The 20,262-nt window shown below is 43.4% G+C and overlaps 1 protein-coding gene across 8 annotated transcripts in view; it reads right to left on the bottom strand.

Moving 5' to 3' along the window:
• Nucleotides 1–20,262, bottom strand: part of LOC117346428 (serine/threonine-protein kinase TNNI3K) — a 278,321-nt gene that overhangs the window by 32,289 nt on the left and 225,770 nt on the right. For 6 of the 8 annotated variants that reach the window (XM_033915967.1, XM_033915964.1, XM_033915961.1 and 3 more), the window contains 2 exons: nucleotides 7,433–7,492; nucleotides 4,573–4,742 (listed from right to left, as the gene is read on the bottom strand). In XM_033915967.1, coding sequence (XP_033771858.1) covers nucleotides 4,573–4,742; nucleotides 7,433–7,492 — 230 coding nt within the window. Of the gene's footprint in view, nucleotides 1–4,572; nucleotides 4,743–7,432; nucleotides 7,493–17,268; nucleotides 17,354–20,262 lie in introns of those variants that run through there. The other 2 variants (XM_033915962.1, XM_033915966.1) reach the window with 2 other exon arrangements.

A 20,262-nucleotide genomic window follows, 5' to 3' on the forward strand; every position in this document is an offset into this window, starting at 1 on the left:
TTATTGCGGCATTTCCTGCACAGAAGTCTGCGGGCTAATGAGAGGGGTGTTCAGCTGCCTCCGAACACCGGCTCGGGGGAGCTGCTTGCTTAACTGTAGTAGCAGAGCCATTGATTCAGAGCCTGAACTTTGTAAATTGTATTTGTGCTTCGCTGTTAAAATAATGAGGCCGCGGTAATAGAAAGCAGGCAGTCTGGCAGCACAGAGCTTAGAGCCTTGGGGTGAACGTGGGGGTGAATGACACACACCTTTTGTAGACTGCCAGGTTTGAAATGTGTTAAACACAAAACAAAACAATCTACAAAGGGAAAAAAGAAACGCCGAAGTGTTAGGAAAATAAGCGTATGAACTGTGCACATGCTCCTTGTTCTATAACTTTAGAACCGAGCAGGGACTATGGCGCCATGGATCAACTTCCCCCCGCTATCAGTATGTGCTCTCCCCCTCCCAGTCCACCTTTAAATGTGGTTGCCCATTGGCAGTGTTTCACCTAATGTTACACGCACCAGCTCTGCGTCTTCCGGTTTTCTTGCCCTGACCCGTTTTGATATAACTTTTCGTTTTTGCAGGGGCGAGGCAGAGAGAAGATGCTGGAACTGGTGTTAGGTGAAGCAATGCTGGTGCTTGGGAGGAAACATTTAAAGGTAGATGAGAGAGTGACTTGAGAGATTTGGAGAGGGGGGTTATGGGGGGGGGTTTGCCAGACTCAAGGACCCTACGGTGGAGGGCATTTGGTACCCTGAGCCAGTGCCTCATCTGTTCTATGCCTTGAGCCAGCCCTGGCATCAAGATGAAAATGCAATTTGTGCACTTAAGATGACAGATTACTAGTACTTACGTGTGTGAATGGGAAACTCACTCATAGAAGTGCTAAATTGGGCATTAAGCGAGATTGTATGGCATTAACAAGCAACCCACTCGTGACTAGATTCACTATATGGTGCCTAAAAAGGCAAGACAAATCCCCTCCCCCCCAAAAAAAGTTGAATGTTATCCTATAAATGGTGCTGAAAGTTATGTGCTAGCAGTTAGCGTCTAATTTTAGGTGTGGACATTAACAGCAGCGGAAATGTGGTGCATTCTGTTGCAGAATGGAACCGAGTTTCCTTCATCCACAATGCGTTTGGAAAATTATTCCCTCGCATTATTTGGATTTTGCTTACCCATTTTAGTATTAACTCAAGATGAGTTTCATTCCAGTATACTAGGTCATTCCCCTTTCCCTGGAGGGCTCACAATCTCATTTTGTACTTGATGCATTGGAGGGTTAAGTGACTTGCCCACCATTTGCTCATCTTAATACTGCGATCAAACTTATCTATAAGGCCAAAAAATATGATCATGTTACCCCGCTTCTTCGAGAGCTACACAGCATATAAAATCCTTCTTCTAACCCACCTCCCTGTTTTCCTACACAAAATATCTCATTCCACATACCCCTCCTAGGGCCCTTAGATCTATGACTCAGAATTTACTGACAGTACCCTCAATCAAGGACATTTAAAGGTAGAAGAGAGAGTGACTTGAGAGATTGGGAGTGGGGATGGGGGGGGGTTGCCAGACTCAGGGACCCTACAGGTCATTTGGCACCCTAGAAATTTCATTTTTTTCTGTAGTCGCACCATCGCTCTGGAATGCAATGCCACTTTATCTCTGCAGTGAAAATTCCCTAAATAAATTTAAAACAAATCTTAAAACATTTCTTTTTAAAGACGTCTATCAATAAGGGGGAAAAAAAAAAAGCTTTTAAGAAGTGACATCCCCGTCTCCCTCTTGTTACTTCCTATCCCTTTACCCCTCCTTTTTATTTTTATTTACATATTGTAATTAAAACTTCCCTATCCCTCTTAGTCCTAGTTTTACCCCCCTTTTATTTTATTTTAACTAAATCTTAAATTTTATTAGATTTTTCTAATTTCTAATATTGTAAACCATCCAGATACATGTGACAGTCGGTAGATCAAGCCATAAATAAACTTGAAACTTAAACTTGAAAATAGTCATTTTCCACCTCGATTTCTGCAGTTCTCGTTATATTGGTTACCCTTCATACAATTCACTGCTGTTTGGCTATTCCATGATTCTAAACCATTTGAACATATCATCTCTATTCGTCAAGCAGAACATCGTGAGATAAAGGAACTTGAACAGGAAGGTGAGGAGTGGCCTAGTGGTAGAGCTGTTGCCTTAGCGCCCTGAGGTTGTGGATCAAATCCCAGTGCTGCTCCTTCTGACTCTGGGCAAGTCACTAAATCCTCCATTGCCCCAGGTACAAAAAATAAGTTTCTGTATATATATATATATATATGTATATATATATACCTTCTTCTACTCTATGTTTATAACCTAACTAATTTATTTTTCTCAAGAACTTTAGCAAGAATGTGAGCCTTTGGAACAGTCAGGGAACTCTAAGTACTTTCTCTTCATCTTAATTAATCTTACTTATTGCATTTCTTCTGTTTCTACTGTAAACTGCTTAGAACCTCACGGTACAGCGGTATATAAGAAATAAAATTATTATTATTATTATTATTATATGTAAACCACTTTGAATATGTAACCGCAGTATACAAGTCCCATCTCCCTATAATAAATATCTAAGAAAGGAAGGAACAATTATCAGGCAGAAATCACTAAGAGAAATAAAATCAGTGAAGAATATTAAAGGAGACTAAAAATTCTATTGAAGAGAGTGCATTAATATCACAGAATATCATACTGGCCATTAATCGGCTCGAAATTCCAGCACTCTCATACAATGGCATTGGGATCATGACCTTAAGAGCTGTAGAAAACAAAGAGATTATGATCATCTGGAACATCCCCATCCAGACAGATAATAAGCTGGATTAAACCCCGCCAGAAACAGACATACCTTAGACGAGTTGATGGCCGGAGACTGGATTTGGGGCTTCCGGTTTGCTGACAAGGATCGGATGACATCTGGAGAAGTTTCGCAGCCAAAGCAGTGAAGTCATTTCAAGCTGGACTTCAGTCTTGACTGTTTGTTTTTATTTTTTCACTTTCTTTTTAGTTTATGATATTTTATTTTTAAATCTCATTCATTGTTTTGCCACTTGGTTTTTGCTTCCTACTTTATTATTTAAATTTCATTTAAATTTCCCAAGAATTCTATAGTTTCAACGGTTCTCCCTTCTGCTTCTATTTCCTATCTCCCCTCATTTTCAACCTTTCAAAGTCCTTTAGACCATTGTAGTCTTATTAGAATGTTTATTTTCTTATTTTTTCTCTTCTATCTCTATTTTATTTTTTCATTACTCTAATAATTATCATTTTTCTAGGTACTTTAGTTAGAATGTGAGCCTTCAGGACAGTAAGGGAATATCTAAGTACCTATTTTACTTATAATTTTAATGTACCCTATTGTCTATTTTTCTGTAAACCGCTTAGAATCCTAACGGAGTTTAGCGGCATATAAGAAATAAATTACATTACATTACATTACATAGCAGTAGAAGAGAAAAACATTACAACATTAATCATAGAGGTGTCAGTCCCAAGCCATTACAGTATGGGGAGGAGAGGGAAGATCCTCAAATACCAAGAAATGCAGTCTGAGACCAAGAAAATGTGGGAGAAATATTTCCCATGGTTTTGGGTGCCACAGGCTTAATTAAAAGGAATTTCTAAGTACCTTTCAGGTCTTATATCTGCCGCCATTTACTATGTTACTTTCTGGAAAGGTTGCCTATACATGTTAGCTTTTACGAACTCTAGAGGGAAGCTCTTTGGAACAGTGCAAGTTCTACAGTGAGCATTTAGCGGTAAATTTGAAAGACCGAGATCCATGTCCTGACTTAGGAGTGAGGTTCATTCCAGTCATGGTATTACATTACATTAGAGATTTCTATTCCGCCATTACCTTGCGGTTCAAGGTGAATTACAAAAGAATTACAAACGATGGATTACAAAAGAGGATATCTGGTAATTTTCAGGGGAGATAAAGAGTAGATCAGGTTGCTTCGGGGAATCGGGAAGGTAATGGGAAGGAACTTGCAGTATTGTCATTTTCAGGGATTTTTTGGTATGCGCAAAACTGCCCCAAAGAGGATAGAAAAAAGGCATTTGGTAGGGGAAACCTGAACAAAAGGGGGCGGGCGGGGGTGGGGGGCTGAACAGAGTGGTAGGTACAACTCTAGCCTATTTTCCGGGCAGACTGAATGGACCGTGCTGGTTTTTGTTTTTTGTCATCTACTATGGAAGAGCATTTACCTCGCCAGCCTGCGGTAAAAAGCTCTTCCGTGGTATAGTAAAACCCAGCGCATGTTACCATGTTAAATCCACGATTATCCATTTAAATTTACATATGAATTTTCATTGCTTTCACTTTTGCAGTTAGTGCTGCTCAAAATATATATAATACATAAGGTGTATATGTAATTCAAACAGTGGCTGTGCTACTAAATATTGAGCTCAATGTTCCCGAGCAGTAGTGGCCATCCCATGGGAAGGCTATTGTTGAGCTCATCCTTTTTTTCCCCTCGCCCACCGTGTGATGGCTACCTCACAGTTTTTGCTTGCCTCATGAATTTAGGAAATGCGGCCTACCTCTGCGACCACGCCGCATAGGCTCTTGAGTTCAGCGCATACTCCAGTTCAAAACGGGTTCGCAAAGCTGCCACATGGCTGCGACCAGGACCTCCACGCGCAATCAGGCAATCCGAGGAAGACGATGGCGAGAGAGAGCCGCTGCTGTTGCTGGAAGCTGGAGACATCAACTGTAAAACACATTGTCTATGAGTAATAATGAAGTTCCTGATAACAGCTTAATTTTATTTAGCTTTTTCTTCCTGAGATTGAGGAAATGTGTGGAAAATGAAGTACTGGGATGAAGTAAGTGAGGGATCCCTTACTAGTTTAGCTTGGAGAACTGCTCTGCTATCAGTAGACAACAAGGGCATAGCCACAGGTTAGCAGGGGCCAATCCATTTTTTGCCTTGGGCCTACCCAGCAGCTGGACACACTTTTCTGTAGTTGATGAGAGACCCTCAAAATCCATTCTGCTGTAGAAAATCTGGAGTGCAGCTGGCACTAGCTCGAAGTACCGATGGTGAAGCTGGCATCTCATGCATGCTCCGCTAAACACATGAGCTGAACATAATTTGAAAGGAGCGTGCGGTGCAGTGTATTTATCAGCAGTGAAACTTTGAGCGGATGAGAGCTGTGATTTAGGAGATTGGGGCTGGTTCCAGATTTCTACAGCGGGAGAGGCTTGGAGATCCTCACTGTCCAAGGCTATTTTAATTTGGGGAAGAGGGGACAGGAGAGAAGAGGAAAAGGGAGGCATGAGTGGAGTGCCTATGGTATACTGGCTATGCCACTGGATTTAGATAGGGAAATACCTAGGGCTCCTTATACTAAGCTTCGATAGCGGTTTTAGCGCGCACTTAGTGCGTGCTGAATTGCCGCGTGCGCTGGACCTTAACGCCAACATTGAGCTGGCGTTAGTTCTAGCCACATAGCGCGGGTTTAGCATGCGCTAAAAATGCTATCGCAGCTTAGTAAAAATGCTATCTCAGCCTAGTGTACCTGAGCTTGACTGAATCTATCTCCAGAGGGTTCACAATCTAAGTTGCATCAGTTACTCACAAAGCTTAATTCACTAAATAGTGCTAAATTAGCACTTAATTAGCAATAAGTATCAATAACTAGCCTTAACAAGCATTAATTAGCAAGCATCTGTAGTTATTACAGTGGCATAGTAGGAGGGTCAGAGAAGCGGACAGCCCTGGATGCCGTCTTGCTGGGGGTGCCGGCACCTATCTGCCCCCCCCCCCATGCCATGCTTGCGTTCTCCCTTCCCCGCCCACCATATTTCTTTAAAATATTAACCGGTGCGAGCAACTACTCTAGCCAGCTGCTCACACTAGCCTGGTTCCCTCTAAAATCACTTCCAGGTCGCAAGGCCAGGAAGTGATATCAGAGGGAAAGCCAATGTGAGCGTGAGCAGCAGGCCAGAGAAGCTGCTTGAGCTGGCAAAGATTTAAAGAGGTACAGGGGTGGGAAAAGAGGGCGTGAGTGTGGCATGAGGGCACAGAAGGAGCGGGGGAAGGGGGGGCAAAGCATTCAAATCCAAGCTAAAAGTCCACTTTTTAAAATCTGTTTTCAGTTCCTAACTCCCACTCACTGCTGTCAGATACCTAGACCCACTGTATCATTTCCTCTACCATAATCTCCCCAACCCTGAAATGTCCTGTCTAAATTAGATTGTAAGCTCTTCTGAGCAGGGACTGTCTATTGTATGTTACAATGTACAGCGCTGCGTATGCCTTTCAGCGCTTTAGAAATAATAAATAGTAACAGAAGTAGTAGTAGTAGCGCACCTCCCACTCTTGCTATGCTATTGCTTCCCTATTCTATAAACTGAAGGCCTGATTCTACATATGTCACCTAAAAAAATCGGTTACTAGGGCGGCGCTAAGTGCAATTCCATAAAAGTTAGGCGCACTTTATAGAATCACACTTAGAACTGCCTAAATGTGCATAGGTGGCACTAAGCATTTTAACATTTAGGCACACCCTATTTGTGCCAGGGTATTTTTTGGGCCTAAGTGCCTCCGCCTAAGTTAGGTGCCCAACGGCTCCTAACTCAAAAGCAGGCACCTAATTAAAAAATATGCCCATGATCCGCCCCTTAACCATACCCGTGCCGTGTAAATATTTGGGTTTATGCACTAATACTGCACTAATCAGTAAGCACATGGTAGTGCAGACTCACTGGACGGGGATATCCCTATCCCCATCCCATCCCTGCCCCTGCCCCATTCCTGAAAGCTCCGTCCTCATCTGCACAAGCCTCAAACGCTTTATAATCATAAGCAGCAACATTCTAGAGCTCAGATTGTGATGTCATAATGCCTCATTCTACCAACGCCTAAGCTCTGTCCTCATCTGCACAAGCCTCAAACGCTTTATAATCATAAGCAGCAACATTCTAGAGCTCAGATTGTGATGTCATAATGCCTCATTCCACCAATGCCTAAGCTCTGTCCTCATCTGCACAAGCCTCAAACACTTTAAAATCATAAGTGCTTGAGGTTTGTGCGGTTGAGGCATAGCTTGCAGGAATGGGACAGGGAAAGAGATAGAGACAGAATTCAAGGGGACGGGAAGGGGATATTGAGATTCTGTGGGGCAGGGACAAATTTATCCCTGTGTCATTCTCTACTGCAGATACACCCACTCTCCACTCCAGACCTGCCCCTTGGCAAAAAAATAAAAATAAAAAAATTATTTTTTTAGTGTGTCAGTAGAGCGAGCATTTGTCAAAATGCTACAGCGCACCTTACAGTATGCCATTTTAAGTTGCAGTAAGCATGCAATACTGCTTACCGCAGTTTGGTAAAAGGCCTTGTAGTGTGGCATTTTATTTTTTTTTTTTTACTGTTCTCATTGTTTAGATCTTTACCTCAATATTGCACAGACATTCTTCCAATTTTGAAACAACTTCTGAAAATTCTGGCCTTCCCTGTTAGAAAAAAAAAAAAAAAAAGAAGGAAATAGAGTTTAGCATGTCATAGAAACATAGAAACATAGAAGATGACGGCAGAAAAGGGCTACAGCCCAACAAGTCTGCCCACTCTGCTTACCCACCCCCTTTCTATGCCCTAATGACCCAATTTCCTTATCTTGACCCTCGTAGGGATCCCACATGGGTATCCCATTTATTCTTAAAGTCTGGCACACTGTCTGCCTCGATCACCTGCACTGGAAGCTTGTTCCAATGATCAACCACTCTCTCTGTGAAGAAATACTTTCTGGTGTCGCCATGAAATTTTCCGCCCCTGAGTTTGAGCGGGTGCCCTCTTGTGGCCGAGGGTCCCTTGAGAAAGAAAATATCATCTTCCACTTCGACACGTCCCGTGAGGTACTTAAATGTTTCGATCATGTCTCCCCTCTCCCTACGTTCCTCAAGAGAGTAGAGCTGCAATTTGTTCAGTCTCTCTTCGTACGAGAGACCCTTGAGCCCCGAGATCATCCTGGTGGACGTCCGTTGAACCAATTCAATTCTGCGCACATCTTTACTGTAATGTGGCCTACAAAATTGCACACAGTACTCCAGATGAGGTCTCACCATGGCCCTGTACAATGGCATTATGACTTCAGGCTTTCGGCTGACAAAACTTCTATTGATACAACCCAATATCTGCCTTGCCTTAGATGAAGCCTTCTCCACTTGATTGGCAGTTTTCATGTCTGCACTGATGATTACTCCTAAATCTCGTTCTGCTGAAGTCCTAGTTAAAGTTTCTCCGTTTAAGAAGTACGTCCTGCATGGATTTCCGCTTCCGAGGTGCATGACCTTACATTTCTTAGCATTGAAGCCTAGCTGCCGGATTGAGGACCAACTTTCCAATGTAAGCAGGTCCTGCGCCATATAATTCTGTAAACTGCATTCACTTACTATATTACATAGTTTGGCGTCATCGGCAAATAGTGTTATTTTACCTTGAAGCCCTTGAGTCAGATCCCCTATGAATATGTTGAAAAGGAGTGGACCCAGGACCGAGCCCTGCGGCACTCCACTGGTCACCTCCGATGTTTTAGAGAGGGTACCATTAACCACTACTCTCTGAAGTCTGCCACTCAGCCAATCATTGACCCATGCAGTTAGTGTCTCTCCTAACCCCATCGATTCCATCTTGCTTAGCAGCCTGCGGTGTGGGACACTGTCAAAAGCTTTACTGAAGTCCAGGTACACGACGTCCAAAGACTCTCCCAAGTCCAACTTTCTTGTTACACAGTCAAAGAAGCTGATGAGATTGGATTGGCAGGACCTACCCTTGGTGAATCCATGCTGACTGGGATCCTGAAGATTCCCTTCATTCAAGATCGTGTCCAATTTGCTTTTAATTAGTGTTTCCATGAGTTTGCACACTATTGATGTGAGACTCACCGGTCTATAATTCGCAGCCTCTGCCCTGCAACCCTTTTTATGGAGAGGAACGACATTAGCTAATTTCCAGTCCAGGGGAACTTTCCCCTTACTTAGGGAGAGATTGAATAGCTCAGCCAATGGTTTCGCCAGGACATCGCTCAATTCTCTGAGCACTCTTGGGTGCAAATTGTCTGGTCCCATGGCTTTGTTCACCTTGAGTCTTGCCAGTTCACTGTAAACTTCACTTGGTGTGAACTCAAAATTCTGAAACGGGTCTTCTGTGCTTTGTGTTGCCTTCAACTGCAGACCGTGTCCCGGTGCCTCACAGGTGAAGACTGAGCAGAAGTATTCATTCAGTAGTTCGGCTTTATCGGAATCTGCTTCCACGTAACTTCTGTCTGGTCTTCTAAGGCGTACTATCCCGCCTGTGTTCCTTTTTCTGTCACTAATATACCTGAAGAAGGATTTGTCCCCCTTTTTAATGTTTTTTGCCAGAATTTCTTCCACTCGAAGTTTTGCCTCCCTAACTGCCATTTTGACCGCTGTAGACCTGGTCCTATATTCTACCTTTGCCTCTCTTTTCTCCGTGCGCTTGTAGGAGAGAAACGCTTTTTTCTTCTCCTTAATGAGGTGCGAGATCTCCACGGTGAACCATTGGGGTTTATTGTTTCTTTGTCGTTTATTTACTGATTTTATGAAGCGGCTAGTTGCTTCATGTATGGTTGATTTCAGTGTTAACCACTTTGCTTCTACATCATCGGTCTCCGCTTGGTCCTGCAGCATCTGATGGACGAAATCTCCCATGCGTGCGAAGTCTGTGCCCCGGAAATTGAGTACCTTTGTTTTCGTGTTTGATCTAGGGAAGCCTTTCCTAAGGTTGAACCATACTATGTTGTGGTCGCTGGAGGCTAGCGTATCTCCTACTGAGACCTCTGAGATACTTTCCCCGTTGGTGAGTACCAGGTCGAGGATCGCCTGGGCCCTAGTGGGCTCCGTTACCATTTGTTTGAGACATGCTCCCTTTATGGAGGTTAAGAGCCTCCTGCTACCGCTGGTTGTCGCTGAAAATGAGTTCCAGTCTGCATCAGGCATATTGAAGTCCCCTAGCAGTACAGCTTCTCCTCGTAGAGTGATATTCTCTATGTCTTCAATTAATTCTGCGTCCATGTCAAACATATGTTTATTAGAAAATCAGTTGAGTGAGATGGTATTTTTGAAATGTTGATTGAGAGACTAGCCTTATAGGGTAGGAATCAATAGCATCTGAACAAACCTTTTATTAACCAAATGGGTTTTTGAAAACTACCTTCAAACTGTACCATCCTATGACTGGTTCCACTGACTTCAGTGGAGTCTGCAATGAGTTGTGAGTGACCCACTGTGGAATTATAAATCTTTGCCATTTTTAAGTGTCAGCATTGTAATTAAACCGAAAGACCCTTGTCAGTTCATTGCACAATTGTGGCTACGTGAAAGGTAGGCGCTGGAAATATAGGCCAGGGTTTTAAAGACCTACATTTCTGGCGCCTACCTTTCAGAAGAATTGCGTCTACAGATGCGCCTTACGACACCTAAGACCACATCCAGTGTTAACCAAGCCTACAGGGGCATTAGGTGTCTTAAGGCACCTCCGTAGGTGGGATAATAGAGGCCTTTCTGGAGGCACCCTTAGCTGCCTCCATTTTTAAAAAATTGAGTTATGATTGGTTTTTTTTATCAGCGCAGCTAATTAGTGCGCTGATTAAACCAATTAAGTTAGGCAGCGGTAGGATGCCGATTTTGGAATCGGACCCTCAGTTTATAACTCTATTTTGTCTTTATTTATGCAGATGATAACATTTATGTTTCTATGGCAACAGCCTGAAGAATTTCTAGGTAAACATGAGCCATTGCACTCAACTGATCCCTTCTTCATGAAAAATGGAAGGTAAGTGCTTTCTTTCCAACTCCTAATATATCATATTACTAATATCTTAACTGTTATTGTTAAATTTGATATTGTACTATACTTATAGTTAGCTTAAGAAATGAAAATGTTTTAGGTACAGGAAACATATTTGCCACTAGACATGTTGAAAGGAAGGATGAGAGAGGATATTTTAAATTCTATACTTTTATGTAATGTTTTATTATCCATTTCTGCCTTTGTATTCATTGTTAACTGTGGTTTAAGTTTGATGCATGTATTTTTGTGCAGTTTGAGTTTTTATCAAAAAATATTTTATTATTTCAGATGTTGTATTGTAAACCACGTAGGGCTACTAGTGATAGAAGATCTATAAATAGGCTTTCAAAATAAATCAATAAATAAGGGATATACCTTGACATATTTCGAGTTCAATAGTATCATATTTACTATTTTTGACTTTCAAAAAAAATAGCCATTTCAGATTGGAGAAAAAGTAATGATATTTTTCATATGATTTGTTTTGACGAATTAAAAGCCATATGCTACTGTATATATGACACCTAAAAATTCAGCACCGCCTAGAGTGGCACTAAGTGCAATTCTATAAAAGTTATATACAGCTTACAGAATCACGATTAGTGCCGGTTTGTGCTATAACATTTAGATGCACCCATTTTAAGTCAAGGAAAACTTGGCCTAAATGCCTGTGTTTAAGTTGTATACACAACAGTGCAAGGCAAAAAACATGCACATAACTACCCCCATGATCCACCCTTTAACCACGCCCTCTTTTAGATACGTGCATTGGATATGATGCATAATACTTTGTGCTATGTGCCTACCAAGTTGTGTGTGTAACTTCTATTAACTCCAATTAGCGTCAATTATGAGAGGGCATGGGATGAAGTTGAGAGGTGATAGCCTCAGGAGTAATTTAAGGAAATACTTTTTTACAGGAAAGTTGGTAGATGCGTGGAATAGGCACCTGGAAGTGGTGGTGGAGACAAAGACTGTGTCTGAATGCAAGAAAGCATGGGACAGGCATGTGGGATTTCTTAGGGAGAGGAGGAGATAGTGGACGCTGCGGATGGTCAGCCTAGATGGGCCATTTGGTCTTTATTAGCCATCATATTTCTGTTTCTATGTGTTAATTGCCAATGACCCAGAAGAAAGCCACTTCATGATAGCTAACAGGTAAGTTCCACTTACTCATACCCAGGGCCGCCATCAGGGCAGTACTACCAGTCCTGCATTCAGGGGCCCGGAGCTTACAGGGGGCCCGGGCCAGTAGCGTACCTAGGGGGGGGGGGCAGTGCGCCCCGGGTGCATGCCCCAAGGGGGTGCACAGGAGAGAGAGCTGAACGGGGACGATGGGGGACCCGCGGGGTTAAATATAACTCGAGCCGTGAGGCTCGTCTTCTACTCCGACTGCCCTGCCGCTCACACAGCCGATCGGAAGTCTTCCCCGACGTCAGCGCTGAAGTCGGGGAAGACTTCTGGTCGGCTATGTGTGCGCAGCGGGACAGGCAGGAAATAGAAGACAAGCCTACATGGCTCGAGCTACATTTTGCTGAGAAAGTTGCTAAGATGGGCTGGGAGGCAAACGGGGAACACAAAAGGGGGAGGGAGTGCGTTTTGGACACAAGGCATGAACTTGGGAGAGGAAGGGAGGGAAAGAGATGCTGAGGTGTGGGAGGGAATGCATTTTTGGACACAGAAGGCATGAACTTGGGAGAGAGGAAGGGAGGGAAAGAGATGCTGAGGTGGGGGATGGAATGGGTTTTTGGACACAGAAGGCATGGACTTGGGAGGGAGGAAGGGAGGGAAATAGATGCTGAGGTGGGGGAGGGAATGGGTTTTTGGACACAGAAGGCATGGACTTGGGAGAGAGGAAGGGAGGGAAAGAGATGCTGAGGTGGGGGAGGGAATGTGTTTTTGGACACAGAAAGCAAGGACTTGGGAGAGAGGAAGGGAGGGAAAGAGATGGTTGTGTACACGGGGAATAGAAGAAAGGAGAATTTTTAGTCATAGGGAGGGAGTGAGGTACAGACAGTGGCATACCAAGGTGGGGGTGGGGGTGGGGGCGGTCTGCCCCGGGTTTGCGCCCCAAGGGGGTGCACAGCTGGCCACCCTCCAGTGTTCTCCCTAGGCTGGCAAACTGTGTCTCTTTAGCCATTTGAGTGCCACCTCCGCCATTGGGAACAGGCCGGTGCCAAGTTCTCCCTGCTTTTCCCTGTGGGGCCGACCAACTCTTGCCACCCGTGTCAATTCTGACGTCAGAGAGGACGTTCTGGGCCAGCCAATCGCCGCCTGGCTGGCCCAGAATGTCCTCTCCGATGTTAGAATTGACGTCGAGTGGCGAGAGTTGGTCGGCCCCGCGGGGAAGAGAAGCAGGGCGAACTCGGCGCCGGCCTGTTCCCGATAGCGGCAGTGGCAGCCTATTCCCCAGTGGCGGTGGCAGCATTTTCCCAATGGTGGTGGCATAGGGGAGGGCAAGGAGAAAGAAAGAAAGGGGGGTACAGGGAGCCAGAAAAATAAAAAGAAAGGGGGCTGGGTGAAACAAAGAAAAATGGGGCACGGAGAGAGAGAGAAAGACAGACATACAGAATGAAAGGGGGAATGGAGAGAGAGAAAAAGAAAGAAGGGGGCAGGGTGAAACAAAGAAAAAGTTTGGGGAGGGAATGAGGTCTGGAGGAGAGGAAGCATACAGGAGGCTGAAAGAAGGGAAGAAATATTGGATGCACAGTCAGAAGAATAAAGTGCAACCAGAGACTGATGAAATTACCAAAGGTAGGAAAATGATTTTATTTTCAATTTAGTGATCGAAATGTGTCCGTTTTGAGAATTTATATATGCTGTCTATATTTTGCACTATGACCCCCTTTTACTAAACTGCAATAGCGTTTTTTAGCGCAGGGAGCCTATGAGCTTCAAGAGCAGCGTGGGGCAATCAGCGCAGGTCCCTGCGCTAAAAACCGCTATCGCGGTTTAGTAAAAAGGGAGGGGGAATATTTGTCTATTTTTGTATAGTTGTTACTGAGGTGACATTGCATAAAATCATCTGCCTTGACCTCTTTGAAAACCCGCGGAATATAAATGATAATTAACATTTTCTCTGCATACAGCGTGCTTTGTGTTTTTAAAATTTTATTGTTGGTAGATCATTTTGACTTGGCCACAAAGGTAAGGAGGAGGGAGGGGAGCTGCTGAAAGAGTCTACCTTGACGTGGTTGCAGGCTTACAAATCTTTTGGTCAAAGAGTGCGGCGACAGAGAAAAGTGTGTGTGTATTCGGCCCATGGAAGAAGGGGGGGTCAGGGGGGAAGGGGTGCGTGGGGGGCCCAATAGGATTGCTCAGTAAGGGGCCCAGAAATTTTGATGGCGGCCCTGCTCAGACCAGTGTTTTTAGACACTCATAGAAACTCATGCTTCACTATTATGGCCCCGGCACTATGGAATTTACTTCTTTTATACCTCAGGAAAGAGCAATCATTCAAAATATTCAAGTTTCAACTACAAGACTATTATTTCGTGCTGGCATTTAAGTAGTACACTAACGTAACTTGAAGTATAAGATCCTCAATTACACTCTGTGCTAGAGCTGTAAACGTTTCCTATCTTTCCCGTTTGTTATTATCCTTCCCTTGTTACCACTGATATATTTTGTAACTCTTCCCGGGACCTTTTCCCTTTTGTTCCTGTAGGTCATGTCTTGACTATTGTTTGTCTTTGGTGTAATTAACATTCCCACCCACCCCCATTTTTAATTCTAAACCACATAGATTTTTACTTTTTGTTTATATTTGCAGTCTATCAAATAAACTAAACTAAAAGTCAGACAATTGCAACAATCATGATGCCAACCACAAGAAAAGCCTTGATTTCCTCTTTCTACTATTGATATCTCCAGAAATAATGTTGACCAAACCAGATTCTACAAGGGCTGCTGTATGTATGATCAAGTTCTTGCATGGACAGAGCAGACAGGATGGACCACTCAGGTCTTTATCTGCTGTCATTTACTATATACTGAACATAATTTTCCAAAATAATCTGGAGTGAAATGGTGTGGTGGCTATGCTAGTCCACTTTCCAAGGTAGTATAAAGAAATAAAACAAAAAACAAAGGAAATAAGGGGATACCCTTTTTTTTAATTGGATTAACTCAATGCATTTAATGATGAGCTTTTGAAGGTAACCCTTCTTCTTCAGATCAGAAAAAAGCAAATGCTGACAGATATCAGTATATATTGTATAAGGAAAACATGAAAGCATTTCTGGGATAGAAAGACGGAGGGGTGGGTGAGTTGCCAGGAGACAGAAAGGTGGCAGAGCGGTTTTAAATGTTTTTATAGTGGGAAAGAAAGCCCAGATCTCTTTTAAGTCCTGTCTGGTAGCTGTCAAAATACCATATCATTTTGATTTCAAAGGTTTTACGTTCTTGGATTGTCTTAAAGCTCCCTTTTAATATTCTCCCCATAAAATCATTGGTACAGTGGTCAGTTTTTCCCAAAGTGTTGTCCGACAGAGGTGACATCCTGGTTGGTATTGCAATTCTTAATATGTGGGTTGCTTCTGGTCTTTAGCATTTGGCTTGTTTCACCGATGTAACATGCCTCTTTGCACTTTTTGCACTGAATGATCTATACCACATTAGAAGATGAAATAATCTGACAACAGACCTAACACACTGGCTCCTGCACAGCTTGCTCCTCTCTTCATGATAATGGCACAGTAATAATATTCACACAGTTTAACATGTGTTATTTGCTATTCAAATAGGAAATGAGCTGATTTCCATAATTATGTAGCTCATTGCCTAATTTTACACTGATCTGCGTGAAAGCTAAGTAATGCACACACTACTTGTTGTTTTTGCATGTGTTAACACATTTGCAAATGGCAGCATCGCTTAATATATTGGCCTCTAGAGCTAAAAGAGCTTACCTAACCTCTTGGTTAGTGATTCTTCAAGAGGATAAACAACCAGTATCAATCTGTGTCCAGATGTTTCAATCCTTTATCAATAGGCATTGTTGTCTCCATTGTGTTAGTACTGCAGAGCTGTGAAAACTTCCTATAAAGAGTTCACCAGCAATTTGATGAGTCTGGGCAAAACTCCAAATATTGATTTAATCAGTTTGATGAACCTTTATTTTAAGATTCCCCCCGCCCCCCACCACACACACTTCCTAACTGCTGTTGTTTCTCTTTATAGGACTTAAATTAGTGACTACTGCTTCCTCCCACAGCAGACGTCATTAAGCTATGCCCAAGCCCTACCAGAACTCTCACTCCTAATGCCTTATCCCATTCCCTCTATTCTAACCCTCACTTATACCACCTAGTTCAGGCTTGTCCAAATTCAGTCCTTGAGGTCTGCATGCAGACCAGATTTTTAGGATATTGTGACAAATTGGCTGCTAATAAACGATTTGTCCTTACGAAAAGGGATAAGAATATCTTGCCCTTATGCAGAAAAGCTGACCAGATCAGCAAGCTAGAACCTGATATCGCTGACTACCACCAGTGCAGCCAGAGTGAGTCAGTAAATGACATGCGGGAAGACTTTGTTCAGCCTAGAGCAGACATGTCAAACTCTGGCCCGTGGGCCAAATCTGGCCCACAGGGTAATAAAATTTGGCCCGCCAGACAATCAAACATTTTTCCTTAAGCTGGCCCGCCGGCATATTTTTTTTACCGAAGTACAAACGGCTTCCTGGTCTCATTAAAGCAACCTGTGTGAATGCGCTAGTCCTGCCAGATGAGGACCTCCCAGCAGAAGGCACACATACTGTGCAGCTGGTGACAGTGTGTCTCCACAAGCTTCTGCTACTACATCCCTCGTATGCGCTATGGTTGTGCAACTTGTGCAGAGACTGGCAGGAAAAGGAGCCGCGTTCAATTTTGGCCCTGACGCCACTGAAGCATGTTCTCTCTGCCGCGGACCCGCCCCTCCTCTGATGTATGGAACCATGGCAGAGGGAACGTGCTTCAGCGGCATCAGGGCCTGAATTCAACGTGGCTCCTTTTCCTGCCAGTCTCTGCAGAAGTTGCACAACATAGCATACGCGAGGGATGGAGCAGCAGAAGCGTGTGGAGACACACTGCCGCCAGCTACACAGTGTGTGTGCCTTCTGCTGGGAGGTCTTCATCTGGCAGGACTAGCGCATTCCCACCAGCCACACTAATGGGGTACTCATTTTGGGTGTGCATGAGGCCACTGCTTCCCCCCCCCCATCTGCGTGACTTGGGGCAACTCCAGCCTTGATTAGTCCATTAGACCAGCAGCAGAAAAGATGAGAGATGTTCATCTGCAGATAGAGAGCAGATAAAATACATCAAGGGGGGGGAGGGAAGGGAAGAAGAAAGAAGGAGATCCTGGCAAGCGAGTTATCAGAAAATAACCAGAGCCTGGGATCACAACACAATTTGAATAATTATCAGACAACAAAAAGTAGAAAAAATAATTTTATTTTCTGTTTTGTGATTACTTCAGATTTGAAATGTATATCCTGCCAGACAGCAGGTATGAGCTAGGACCTACAAGAGAGAGGAAAAGTCTTTTTTATTTATTTTGTTTTCAACATGGAGCCAGCTTAGGGTTGGAGAGGTTGTAACACTATACTTCTACTAAGACTAAGGGGTCCTTCTATTAAGGTGCGCATCCACTATCTGCTCCTGTCCCTAAGAGATCCCACATGCCGGTCCCACGCTTTTTTGAATTCAGACACAGCCTTTGTCTTCACCATCTCTACCGGAAGACTATTCCATGTATCTACCACTCTTTCTGTAGATCACTGTCCCCTAAATGTAGGCCTACACTTTTATGACAGGTCTTGACTCGCATAAATATTCATACAACAGGAATGTACACAACTTATAGTATTTTTCACTTGTGACCCTCAGCTTCACTTTGGACACCAAATATTTTCCTGCTCACTTCTAAATTTGACCTGTATTGAATGCTCTATTTATGTGATAGAACCACCAGCCATTGAGACTCTTGACAAAGGCATAGATGCCGAAACCCTGTCAGTGTCGAGTCTTCGAATCCTCCCAGTGAACTTTGAACTTTACACCCGTGGCTGAATTATTGACATCTTCTCATCACGACTCCTTTGTTGTGCCTTGATTATCTCATCGCTGAGGCCTCCTTTTGCTCCCTTTTTGGTGGATCCTGCCAATGGTCCACTCATGCTTCTCCCCTGGGAATACCCCTCTAACAATTATGCACTATGCCAGGGATGGGCAACCATAGTCTTTGAGGGACACATTTGTTCAGGTTTTGAAGATATCCACAATAAATACGCATTAAATTGATTTGCATACACTTCTTCCATTGTAAGGAAATTGTGGAAGCAGACACAATGAAAGATGGATGAAATCTTAAAAAATATATTGGTACATAAAATTAAAACAGATACTGCCCCCCCAAGTTTAGAGGTCCTGTAATGCCTCATGGTGATGTTAATCCTTGATACAATAAGGTTATGCTTGTACCCCTGAAGAAATCCATGTAAGGTGAAACACGGTCCTGTCAGGTGTTATTTTAATTTTATCCACCAATAAAATGAAAAAAATTAGCGTGTGCTCATTAATACAGAAAATAGGATTTTTTTTTAAACCTTATTGCTGCAGTAAAATGGTCTCAGTGCATGGGAAAGACCCACAAAAAGGCACAGTTTGGTAAAGGGGCCCCTTAATTTGTATTGAAACATTTTTTTTCTTTAATTTTTTTTAAGGGCTGCATTTTGATTAAAATTTGTAATCATGATTAGTAGCATGATTAAAGATATATATTTTTCCTCCTTCACAGCTGTTCCTTGTGGCTTAAGTGACTTGCCCAGAATTGCAAGCAGCTGCAGTGTGTGTGTGTCTGTATGTGTTTCAGCTGAAATGCAGCCCTGACTAAAACCCCATTTTTTGTTTCTGGAGACTTTAGGCACCTTTTCGCAAGGTGGTCACATATACCATATATGAGATTTTTACCATAAACTACTACTATTAATTATTTCTATAGCGCTAAACTGAAATTTTTGGGCTAAACATTGGCCCCAAAAATGGGGGTCTCAGTTTATATTTGACTGCTTCCCCCATCCCGGACATCACAGACCTCCCCCACACCTACCTTAAGCCCTGGTGGTCCAAAGGTGAGCTGGGATGGGAGTGATCCAATCTTGCAAGATTGCCATGGGATCTCACAGAAGCCATTTTCTGAACTGAGACAGCATAGGGCAGGAGCATAGGAGGATCGCACCTGCCCTGACTCACCACTGGACCACCAGGTATGCTTGGGTGTGTCTGGGAAGGAGGCAGGTGGGGAGCAGGGGGCACAATGGTGTGGAGCCGGCTGGGACAGGACACAGGAGGGATCATGCCTGTTCCAGCTCACCGCCAAACCACCAGGGATTAAGATAGGCCTGGAAAAAGCCTGCAGTGGGCTGGGGCTGCCAGATTAGGGCTGGGGCTGTTGCTGCTAGGCTGGAACTGGAGCTGCTGCTACCAAGCTGGGGCTGTTGCTGCCAGGTTGGGGTTGGGGGCTATTGCTGCTGTTGCCAGGCTTGGACAAACCAGGACAGAACACCTCAGGGAAGCAAGATTATTGGTGCCGGAAAAATGGGGGGGGGGGGGAATGAGAGCAAACATGATCATATTTGGATATAAACCCTCAGTTTATATTCGAATCAACCTTTTTTCCCCTCTTTTGGGGGGAAATGGTTACCTCAGTTTATGTTCAGATAAGTTTATATTTGATTACATATGGTAGTATGCAATTAACGGGAAATTGTATAAACGTAGGTGCCCTACCGACGCCTACGTTAACATGGAAATGTCATTTGAAATGCCAATTAACTGTAAAATCAAAGTGCCTACCGATGCCTACACAAAAGGCACAGGAATCACGCCTCCGGAGGCGATTACTGGCACTCTAGGCATGGCTAATGCCAGAAGTGGCATTTGGCACCATAAATAATAATAATAATAATTTATTTATTATATACCGCTATACCGTGAAGTTCGAAGCGGTTTACAATAAAGATACATTTGACAGTACATGGGATAGAAACGGTTTACAATAAAGATACGTTTAATCAGTACATGGGATGCAAGTGGTTTACATTAAAGATTCATTTTGTCAGTACATGAGATTCAAGGTGGAAATTATAATTAGTTTCGGGCCTTGGAATTAGGGGGCGAGGTGGAAGGGTCATGGCGAGGAAGAGTTGGGTATGGGAATTTAGAATTTGTTAAACAAGTCGAGTTTTCAGGGATTTTCTAAAGTCTGCGTATGTAGTGGCCTCAAGTATGGCCTTTCCAAGCCGCGTGTTCAGCCTAGCTGCCTGGAATGATAACATTCTATCTAGAAACTTTTTGTATTGGTAAGATTTCAAGGAGGTGTAATTAAATAGGTTTGTTCTGCCTACATAAGCGATTCACGTTAAAAATAG

This window comes from Geotrypetes seraphini, chromosome 12, assembly GCF_902459505.1.
Source record: "Geotrypetes seraphini chromosome 12, aGeoSer1.1, whole genome shotgun sequence".
NCBI lineage: Eukaryota > Metazoa > Chordata > Amphibia > Gymnophiona > Dermophiidae > Geotrypetes > Geotrypetes seraphini.